Source organism: Volvox carteri (assembly GCF_000143455.1).
Source record: "Volvox carteri f. nagariensis unplaced genomic scaffold VOLCAscaffold_18, whole genome shotgun sequence".
Lineage (NCBI taxonomy): Eukaryota > Viridiplantae > Chlorophyta > Chlorophyceae > Chlamydomonadales > Volvocaceae > Volvox > Volvox carteri.
In genome coordinates, this window is record NW_003307561.1 from 1,022,558 (window position 1) to 1,033,773 (window position 11,216).

Sequence of the window (11,216 nt, forward strand, 5' to 3'; positions counted from 1 at the left end):
TAGGTAGCTAAATTATGATATTTCACGCATACAGCCGCGTGAGGCCTATGTGTTTGCCATGTGCGATCACTGGTAACTCGCTGGTGCGATCACTACCGTAATGGGGTAATATGCATTTGTGGCAGTCCTAGGGAGTCGGCAGGTGATCAAGTATGCATAATTTTTTATTCCTTCTTGGAAAGTTACTTTTCATGCAAAGGGTAATGGCATCGGCATCACACTTTTTATTAGCTATGAAACTACCTCGATTAAATATGGAAACGTCCGCGACTCGACCAATCATGAGCCACTTGTAACTTGAACTATACATAGTGATAGATGTAGTTTTGTTCGCCCCGAAGGATGCGGTGCACTTTAGGAGGACTCCGAGTGTCGCTGTTGTTCCTCACAAACTTTTTAATCATACGAGGCCAAAATGATCTAGGTAATCCTGTGATACCTGTTCTGAAGGGCTGCCCAGACGGCTGGTGAGTCACGCATCCTGAACGGGTCTAGGCGAATGCCCGGGATAAGGGCAATAAGGCTATATACGGATTTAAAGGCTGTCTACAATCCATAACCGTTTGATGGTTTGTGAAACAGCGGTCAACGGGGTAATTGCAACTACGAGGAGGGGCGATGCGAGTGCCCATGGGGCTATGCAGGCGAGTTTAGTGTCTATGCAGGAATTTCGAGGGCTTCGAAGCGAAGCTAGCATTGGATCCCAGGGATGTTGCCGTGTTGTGCTTTTCACTTGGGCCCTCGGGCCCATCGGCCTGGTCCAACTTGCAGGGATTGTAGGTTGGCCCGCTCCTTATCCCAGTGCCTCTTCTACGTGTTCAGCATTGAAATTCAGTAGGACACCACCTCTTCTTCGGAGAACTGCGCGGTGCAAGGGAGGGGAGCTGTTTATGGTTACATTCTCCATGGATCCCCCCGGAAGCTCACGCACACACCTGCGTCGTGTTCTACCGCACATCTTTCCATAACCCTCTCCATCACCTCTCTTATTTTCCTTCCATTATTTTCCTTACTTTCCCGGCCTGCTGGGTCCCCTGACCCGCTGGTTGAGCTAATCTTCAGGTCCTTCCTGCGAGGTCGACCGGATGGCGGTCTGCCGACAGACACCGGATGACCCGGGTGGGTCGGTTAGCTCGGTAGTTGGTTGGTTGGTTGGTTGGTTGACTGAGCACCTGGTAGGGCGAGGCGGCGGGTTGGGGGGATGGCGTTCAGGGCAGCCCATGCAGGCTCGGGGCCCGGGGGGAAAGTATATGCAAAGGTGAGGGAAGAGATGAAGGAGGGCCGGGGGAAAAGTTGGGGGCTTTGTGTGTTTTCTCATGGGCATTCGGGGAACAGCAATTGTTGTGTGTGTCGCGGTTGGGTCGCGTTGGTCGGGTTGTGCGCGCTCTGGGCAAGAAAAGAGCGTAAAGCATCAATGTACGGCAGGGCCACGTACGGCATCATTGCCTTTTGTTGCTTCTTTTTCCTTCTTCTCAGTTATGTCAGCTCATCACTCGTCGCTTGATCTTCCCAGATACCACTCTTCTTATCATGACTGTAATGTCGTCCCAACCCAACCCAACGCGACCTAAACAGGTTCATGTGGCTTCATCATGCCTAAGAACTGCGAATGCTATCGGGAGTGCTACCGCCTGTACTGCAGCAAGTACGGCCCAGACACCAACAAATGTACCAATCAGGTACGAATGTACGAAGTCGTCGTACGACGGGGAATGCTGTACTGTACGGTGCTTTGTGAGGAATTGCAAGCAAATGTGCCGGGTCAGGACTCAGACGCGGGTGTCTAGGAGGTGGTGGCGTGGCTGCTACTGCCACTGCTACTGTTGTTGCTACTGCTACTGCTGCTGTTGTTGCTACTGCCACTGCTACTGTTGTTGCTACTGCCACTGCTACTGTTGTTGCTACTGCCATTGCTGATTTTCTTGCAGTTCAGGGTTTTGGTTGTAGTACAGTCCCCAATGAGGCTCCCGATGTCGGCACCCTGTCGTACTGCCCGGTGCTCAAACTCCCTTCCCCTGGTACCCTCCTTTATAAACCATATCCCGTCGTCTCACCACCTTGCCTGCCGTGCCCAGCCCAGGCCTTTGGAAACTCCCACCCCCCTGTCCCATAACACGCGCATACATACATGCAGACACACCTAAAGACATACATACGTACGTATGTACATACCTACAGGTCCAATTGCAATCTTCACCCCAGCCCCAGCCCCGTGTCATTTCAACCCAACCTCAGCTTTTCCTCCTTAACCCGCACACGCGCACTCACACGCCGTTTTTCCCCCCTCCTCCCCGGGCCTGCCACCTGCCACCTGCCACCACACAAACAATGACCCGGGCAAACCCCCCACACGGGGGTGATTGATTGCAGTGGTGGGGCGCGGAGCTGTTCGATGCCACTTGTTGGCTGTACGGCAGTGAGGAGCGGGGTCCCTCGACTGACCGCCCCCAGAACAGCTCCTGGTATCCGGAGGACCCCGAGCGGGAGACGGTGTGGTTTGCCCGTGTGGGTCTGGGTTTTTTTGGGAGGGGGAAGGGCGGTGGGGAAGGGGGGAAGACGAACCACGAGCGAGTAAGGAAAGAGTGATGCGCCAGAAGTAAAGAAGACATAACTAACGGGGGAAGGGGGGACGGGGGAGGGGGGAGGAAAGAGCGGGTTAGAAAGAGATAAGCCGTGGAGACCCGGATGGCATCCAGCCTCTAGCGGCCCACAGTGAGGGAAGGAGTTGTGGGGCAGGAGAAGGGGGAAGAAAGGCGGCCAGAAGATGTACCCGGATCCAGATTCTGTGTCGGAGTACGACACGTATACCACACGCCGGGTAAGGGTAAGGGAAGCAGCAGAGGCGAAGGGGAGTAGGCAGGGGGAAAGAGAGCCACCGACGGCTCGGACATTATTTACTCACCGCAAATGCAACCCTTACCTCATTCTCATCTCCTCAACATGCCGTACGGCATATATACACATCCACATACACACGCACACAGATACCCGAGATGGCGGGCCAGAGCGACTACAGCGACCCGGAGCTCAGGCTCAAGGTACGGCATGTACGGCATGTTAGCTGGCGTATATGGTACCTCTCGAGACGCCTCTTGCGACGCTGAGGGGCTTCCCTAGCTGGAGGGGTTTCATTAAACCATTTTCCCGCCGTGTCCGCCAACATTCCTCCAACACCGCCCCCAAACCTTTTCTTCATATTTGAATAATCCCCCCGGGGGCCCCCTTCGGGCAAATAAACATAATATTTGCAAAAGCGTCTACTCCTAATACGTTGCCCCACACACACACGGTTGAGATTGAAGTGATGTGTTTTTGTCCACCTCCGTCAGCGGCTCCTGATGTATTCGGCCACGTGGACCACGTGCAGTGCAGTGCCCCGTCTCTCACAACCCCGTCTCTCACAACCCCGTCCCTCACAACCCCGTCTCTCACAACCCCGTCTCTCACAACCCCGTCTCTCACAACCCCGTCTCTCACAACCCCGTCTCTCACAACCCCGTCTCTCACAACCCCGTCTCTCACAACCCCGTCTCTCACAACCCCGTCTCTCACAACCCCGTCCCTCACAACCCCGTCTCTCACAACCCCGTCTCTCACAACCCCGTCTCTCACACTCTCACACCCTCACGCCGTCAGGATGAACAGCGGCGCTTCAAGTCCCCGTGGGACCGGCCCTGGCTTGTGTGGCATAGGGCCCCCAACACCGCCCAACCGCTGAGCCGTTGCCCCAACAACTGCTCCAACGGTCGGGGTGTGTGCATACAACGAGAAGACGCGACACAACCCGAGTGCATGTGCCATTACGGTTTCACGGAATCAGATTGCGGCGCGGTAATTGGCTGTTGGTTCGTTGTTGGTTGACAGTTGGGGGGTTGTCGGTTGCGGACCCAGAGGTAAAAGAAAATCGATATATTTGTCCTGCGGGTCCCGGTTCCTTCGGCCGTTCCTGCCTCGTTCCGTTTATCGTTTTTTTGGCGGTTACTGGCGCCTCTGTTGGAAAGACTGTTTTCGCCATATATTTTGTTCTGCCATGTTTCAAAATGACTGAACCCCACTCGGCCGGAAGAGGAGGAGGAGGAGCGGGACGAGGAGAAACCTATATAGATAATCCAAAGCTGCTTCACAGAGCTGCATCATCATATAATGTCGTACATTAATCCCTTTCCCCATCCCCATCCCATGCTTTCCCCTTTCCCTCCCGGCCCCCCCAAAAAAACACCGTTATTGGTACCTTCACTCCCTCCCTCCCCTGCACCGACCTCTGAGCTTCTTGTAAATTTACCCCCTACCTCCGTTCTACTTCTGGTACTTCTGGTGCACTCTTTTGCCCAGGCAGCAGCTTCACTCGTTCGTGGTTCGTCTTTTCCCCCTTTCCCCCCTTCAGAATCTTTGGTCTTCCCCCGCAGTATTCGTCATATCGTGGGGTATCCGTCTAGGGGTGTGTTTCCTTCTCGTCAATCGTCTGCATTTCGTCGCATCCCCCCTTCCCCCCCTCCCTTGTCCTGGTATTTTGTTCTTTGAGAACCTGACCCCCCCAACCCCTTTACCCCCGTCCCCCCCGCACCAGCCCCAACCCCCCTCCAAGCCCTGCTGGTTCAGCCCCAACTGCGGCGGCCGAGGGCGGTGCCAAAGCGGGTTCTGCAAGTGCGATGACGGGGCTTGGGGAGTCGGCTGTCACCGCACCGCGGCCTTCCAGCCCGCAACTCCAGGGGCGGTCCCTGATCTCAGGTCGTAGGGTTCTTAAGGAGGGAGCTGCGTACGTGTGTATGTATGTATGTATGTCGTTGATTACACAGTGGGCTTAAAAGCCGGGGGGGCCCAGGGCCGAAACATAGCGGGCGAGGGGCAGTCGCATACTGAATTGGTTCGTCTCGTGCACTCCGGCCCCGGTTCAGGCCGCATATGTATGTATGTATGTATGTATGTATGTATGTATGTATGTATGTATGTATGTATGTATGTATGTATGTGTGGATTAGCTGTATAATTGTGTGAGTATGTGTGTATGTGTGCACACAGATTTGTATGTGTTTATGTGCGTATGTATGTATGTATGTATGTAAGTGGATATGTGTTGGGTGGTCAGGTGAGGGGGTGGGTGAGTGAGTGAGTCAGTGGGGTTGAAGGGTGAAGGGTGGGGGTTGAAAAGGTGGAGGTTGGGCCCGAATAGGGGGTTGGGCCCGAGAGCATAAATCCGGGCCAAGTAGACTACTTGCCAACGGTATGTACGTGTGTTTGCATGTATGTGTGCTGTTTGTGTGTGTGCCTGTGCCTTTGACAACAAAATGCCCACACATACATAAATCCAGATCCAGGACGGAATTCAAGATCTACATGTACGAACTGCCCTGGGAGATCGCCTTTCCGTAAGTGGTGGCCCCGGCTGGGGGGGGGAGGGGGGGGAGCGACCCGTCAAGATACGGTAGAAGAGGCGGAGGGCGAGGGGTTATCACACCCTAAGGGAGTGCAGAGGGTTTTAGGAGTGAATGCATTTAGGGTTTTCCTTTTCAACCCGCATATCCACGAACATATCCACGGAACTATTCTATGGCAGAATACGCCGCGTGCTTACCCGTACCAGACACACACCACAAGCTACAGCGCTCGTACATTGTACGAATCCGCAGGTACGAGCTCGGGGAGGACGTACACACCCGGGACAACATTTACACCGCGTACGAAGAATTTATGAAGTACTTTCTGGTGGACGATATGGTACGCACACGTGAGTCTTTTGGGAGTGGGGGGTTGGGGGGGGGTTCGGGGTTTTAGAAGAGGGCCAGTCAGGGGTGGGTATGGGAGCACAACACCGAATCCGAATCCGGGTCCTGTTCGGCAGCTAGCTACAAAGAGGGGGAAAGGGGAAGGGGGGCATGTCACCGAGGTGGTGGTGGTGGTGGTTAGTGTGTGTGTATGTGTTCAAGTGTATGTATGTACGTACGTATGTACGTATGTATGTATGTTCGTGTGTGTTAAGGGAGGAGGTGCACTAGGGAGGTCCTACCTACAGACTTCCCAGCAGCAGCAGCAGCAGGAGGGAGGGGGAGGGCTGGTGCCCCGCTACTCCCCCCCCCTTCCCCTCCATTTCCCCGCTCGGCGCCACTCACTCGAACTTCCATTTGAAGGAAAGAAATGGCCCTAAGGGAAACCCGTAACGTGCAACGCCCACGCCGCCGTACACAGAAAACCCGTACGAGGCCAACCTATTCTATGTTCCTGCATTGACGTACTTCTACGCGACCAACGTTCGTAACGGCCAATGGCAAGCAGAAGCGGTTATCGAATATATTCGTACTAAGTGGCCGTTTTACAATCGTACAGGTAGGGGTGCTGGCGAGAAATCCGGAGGTATAGGGAGGGGAGGGGAGGGGAGGGGAGGGGAGGGGTTGAGAGTCTGTACAGCAAATTGGGAATGGCAGTTCTGATCAGACCTGACCTGAACGGAACGGAATGAGGACAAATGGGATGGGTTTTTATAGTGGGGAAAGAGGGGAGAGGAAAACGCATCATCACGGCTGTGTCTGTGTTTTTTGTTTTTCCGGTCGTCCGGTTTCTTCCCTTCTTTCCCATGCTCCTTTCCCCCCAACCCTCCTGCCGCCTCTTGGACTCTCTCCGTACTTGTCCGTATATCGTACTTCTCCGTACTTGTCCGGTTCTAGGCGGGCGCGACCACTTCGTATTCTTCACCGGCGATAGGGCCTCGTGCCATTTCCAGCGGTGGATTCAGGATAGTGTCATAAAGGTGAAGGGGACGTGGGGGGGTGAGTGGTGTGCGCTTGTATGCATGTATGTATGTATGTATGTATGTATGTATGTATGTATGTATGTATGTATGTATGTATGTATGTATGTATGTATGTATGTATGTATGTATGTATGTATGTATGTATGTATGTATGTGTATATGGGGTTATATGGTGGGATGCGGTGTTTTCGGATCATCCAGGGGGTGGGATGGAATGGAATGTCCAATTTTGTTTGCTTATTCATTTTCTGTTCATATCATTCCCAAGTATTATTACATGTACAACACATGTACTACATATGCCCGCCCTGTGAATGTACTGCAAATGTGCAGGTGGTACACTTCGGGATGCAGCACCGAAACTTGACTTGGAATGAAATTAGTAATCGGGTGAGAGGGCACTTTGTCTTGGGTTTGGGAGTGGGGGTGGGGTGAGAAGGTGAGACGGGGTGAGAGGAAGTGAACTGACACGACTTGTTTCGAAAACCGGAAACAGGGTATCGTGTATGTATGTCTGTATGTGCTTAAGTTACTGTGCCCTGTGCCGCAATTCTACCAAAGAAGTTATTCCCAACCAACCAACCAACTGATGTCGGTGTGAAGATGTGGGTGTAGGACGAACGGCAGCAAGGGGAGTGCTATGCAAACATGTATGTATGTACGTATGTATATACGTATGTATACGTATGTATTATATCTCTTATGTCCGGCAAGCAATGCCGGGACGGTAACAGATAAAAAATAAAAGCTTTTGAATCGCACTTCTACGCCGGCCGGTATTTGTAGGCCTGTGAGTTGGTCAATCACAGGGGAGCCGTATTGGCGAAAATTGATCCCCCTGTTGGCATCAGCAGTGCTAGCCCCAGGTCTCCGTCGTAGAGCTGAGCTTGTTGAGGTGTTGTGCCGGTGCCGGTACGGGCCACTTGTCCTTCCCTTCCAGGCTGTGTGTCTATTACAGCGAACGGCGATGTGCCCTTTGGCCTCTCTAGGTTTCTTTGCTTAACGGTATAGAAACGACTTGGTAGCCCGCTGTGTAATAACAATAAAAAAACTAAAAGTCGTTTCGGCTAGGCTTGCGAGCAAAAGAGAGAGTACTTTTCGTGCGTTCCTTCTTCTTCCCTTTCGCCCCTTCTTCGTCATCCTCCCGTAATCCTCCCCGATGTGCTGCCGTACAGGATTACGCCTGCATCCAGAATAAACGGGACTTGGTGGTTCCCCCCAGAACCGTGAACTTGGGGCCCTTGCTGCCCAGTTTCAGCACGCCGTACTACAAGGTGGGAATTAGTCGAAATGAGGGGTGGCGGGTAGAATAATGGAGTTTCTCTTTCGTTACATTCGTACCCTTATCGTAACATTACGGCGACAATCCGAAATTATTTTCTTTGCGCTTTCCCGTCAACGTCCCGTTTACTGCGATCGTTTACTGCGGTCGTTGTTGCGCGCAAGCAAAATTAGAGGTTTCGTTGTACGGCAGATTCATATTCATACTTTGTATTCTTACTTTTTCGCGCATTTCAATAGTCAATGGAATCTTCGTCTTTTCCCCTCTCGCGTGCTGCCGCTCCTTCCTGCCCACCCACCCACCCACCCACCCTTGTTGCCCCGTTCGTTTTGCAGTGGTTGGTGTCGAACCAGGGTTATGATGGCAACCGGACTTTGCTCTTCTTCTTTGCGGGCGGTGTTGCAGATGGCGAGTACAGCGGTGGTGTACGGCTCGTGAGTACGGCATATGATGGGACGAAAGGTGGAGCTTTTACCGCGATGGGATTAGTTATCTCGTTGTTTCCGTTGCGTTCGGTTGGCTGCCCTCTTTCCCTCCTTCCCGTGCAAGACTACAAGTCGGCCTTTCATCCCGCTCTCTTTCCTCCTTCCCTTTTTCCTCCCCTTCCTAAAGGCAATTAAGCAGATGCTCAGCAGTATAACCCATCTGCCGGCCGACGTCAAGTTCGTGGAAGGCCGCGTCGGCGGCGGCGAGGACGAGTACTTTGCCATGATCCGAGCCTCCAAGTTCTGCATCGCACCGTAAGTACGGCATTGCCGTTAGGTGTACGGCACACGGTATTTTCACGCGCAATGGAGTGTTTGTAAAGTCGAGAATGTGTAACGCATGCGCATGTCGGGATGGCAGGCGATTTCTCAATTTGAGCCTAGGGGTGCGATGCTCTTGCGCTTTTGCAAGGAGCGATTTGTACCTTATGGGATGTGCCGTGTACTGGGGTAGATGCGCTTCTTGTTGAGTGAGGCATGTCCCCTTTGTTACTCTCGTTCTCTTCACACATCTTCATTCACCACCCCTTGACACGAAACGACCCGATTCGGCAAGACCTGACCTGATCCAAAATGGTGCGCTCCCGATCCGTTTGGCGGTATTCCGAAGATCCCTTTCTCAAGACTTGAAATTTGTTGGAAGTGTGGCCTACCCTGATCTCTGGACGAGAAACCCCGCGACACGGCACCTTCATTTTGTTCGACTGATGTTTGTCATCAGACAATTAATGCATTTTTGGTGTCATGAGACAAAGAAATGCATTAATTGCACCGGCACAAATATATGGCTTTGTACGGTTCACGCGCCTTCACTATCGCGCGTCCCTTCCTTCCCCCTCGCAGCGTCCCCCCTCCCCCGTTTCTCTTTTGGACCATTTGCAGCAGGGGGGGGTAATGATTCTCACATGCACACATACATACAGAGGCACGCACATGATGCATCTACGTGCTGACCGTACCACTACCACTACTGCTATCCCTAGTCCTTTCGGGACAACTGTTTCATCCTAGGGGTGGGGTGGGGTGGGGTGGGGTGGAGGAGAGGGGGTAATGTTGGCCCCTGTCATATGACATACACACGAACACCCTAAAGGGGAACGAAAGGGGGCGAACTAAAGTCGAAAAGACAACGAAAGTTGTAATATTTACACAATCCGTTGGGACCGGCCTGACTAAGGCCGGATGAACAATATCTCATATCCATAAACGTTAGGGTCCTCTGGCGCTTTCCTAGACAGGGGGACGTCATCCCCTTTGGTGTACCCTTTGGGGATATAAGCTAACGACGTCAAGGACGAAGCCCCGAGCTATTAATCAAACTACATTAAATGACAATACTTAGAACACAAGTGCTTTAGCCTCAAAAAAAAGTAATTGGTCCTAAACCTAAATTTGTGGGCGAAGCTAAACAGAATGTGCACGTGCACGTCCGGCCGTACGCTTGCAGGTACGGCCACGGGTGGGGCAATCGCCTGGTCCAGGCAGTTCATTTAGGCTGCGTGCCGGTCATCATTCAGGACTACGTGTACCAGGCCTTTGAGGTGTGTGTGTGTGTAACTTGTAGCAGTGTGTATTACATATTACCCCGTGCCTTCATCGTTGTACGGCTGGCTGTACGGCTGTATGCCCCTAGCTCTCTTTCCTTGCTCCTTGCGTGCCCCTTACCTGTCTGCCTAGCTGGCCTGCTGACAATGTATCTGTCGGTTTGTCTGTCTACCTATAGCCTCTTTGTCTGCATGCGTGTTTGTCTGTCTGCCTGGTTCTGTTTCTGCATGTCTGTCTGTCTGCATGCCTGTCTGTCTGCATGCCTGTCTGTCTGTCTGTCTGTCTCTGCATAAGGTGTCCAAATAGACCCAGGCACCTCAGGGCCACCTCTCGGACTCGCGAGGTCTCTAGGGCTATCTACCTACCCCTACCTGCCCGGGAGAGGGCTGTTGCATTGCCCGGGTGCCTGGGGCGGGTGAGCGTGACTGTGAATAAGTGGGTACGACACATGCACATATCCCACCCTACTCGGCATCCGCACCCTCTCTTTCACCCATTGTCTTGCGTTTGTGTACTAATATGCACAGGATTTTCTCCCGTACGAGGACTTTTCCGTACGCATGCGGTTAGCCGACGTGCCGCATATGATAGACCTGCTGCGGAGCTACTCGGAGGCCGACCTGGCGCGGCTGCGGCTGGGTCTCGCCAGGTACTACCGGGCGTTTATTTGGGAGAGGGAGTACGACGGCTTGGCGTACGAATGGACGTTGGCAGGATTGCAGCGGCGCGCCTATAACTTGGCCGCCGAGTACTTTCACCGGTGACTGAGATCCTCGGAGCCCAAGTAGCGTCCCCACCTTCCCTTACCCTCCCTCCTGAGTATCCTTCTGCCTCTGGCGGCTCCAGCCTCTGGCGGCTTCCGTAGAAATCTAGGGCGCGCCATGTTGCCGCCGTATGCAAGGTGGTGGTCTGCGTGGTGTGGTGTGGGGTGATCGTGTGGCCCCCGTGCGACAAGAGGAGCTTTGCGGTGAATGCACTGGTGTCCACTTTGTGGATGTCGCTCATCGCGTCTTAGGACCTAAGTAAGATTTACATCGTCCGTCCGTTCCCCCGTTGGGGCCCCCGTGCGGTCCCCGGGTTGACCTCTCTGGAGGCGGCTTGGGGACCTGTCCAGTACAGCGGAGGCACCGGTGGCTCCCAGGGGGGGAGGGGGAGTGAC

At 53.4% G+C, this 11,216-nt stretch overlaps 2 protein-coding genes across 2 annotated transcripts; both read left to right on the forward strand.

Annotated features, from left to right (window-relative positions):
- Positions 1-1,085: 1,085 nt before the first annotated feature.
- VOLCADRAFT_90801 (uncharacterized protein) lies at positions 1,086-4,735 on the forward strand (the record flags this gene model as incomplete). Its single annotated transcript, XM_002950260.1, has 6 exons — positions 1,086-1,119; positions 1,576-1,679; positions 2,371-2,505; positions 2,985-3,038; positions 3,637-3,831; positions 4,568-4,735. The coding sequence occupies 6 exons, from the start codon at positions 1,086-1,088 to the stop codon at positions 4,733-4,735; spliced, it is 690 nt and encodes a 229-aa protein (XP_002950306.1).
- A 334-nt stretch (positions 4,736-5,069) lies between these two features.
- elg19 (acetylglucosaminyltransferase) lies at positions 5,070-10,821 on the forward strand (the record flags this gene model as incomplete). The annotated part of the gene is made up of 11 exons (XM_002950261.1): positions 5,070-5,086; positions 5,310-5,366; positions 5,628-5,725; positions 6,184-6,321; positions 6,660-6,742; positions 7,079-7,135; positions 7,921-8,019; positions 8,363-8,461; positions 8,640-8,767; positions 9,960-10,053; positions 10,585-10,821. The coding sequence occupies 11 exons, from the start codon at positions 5,070-5,072 to the stop codon at positions 10,819-10,821; spliced, it is 1,107 nt and encodes a 368-aa protein (XP_002950307.1).
- Between the last annotated feature and the right edge of the window lie 395 nt (positions 10,822-11,216).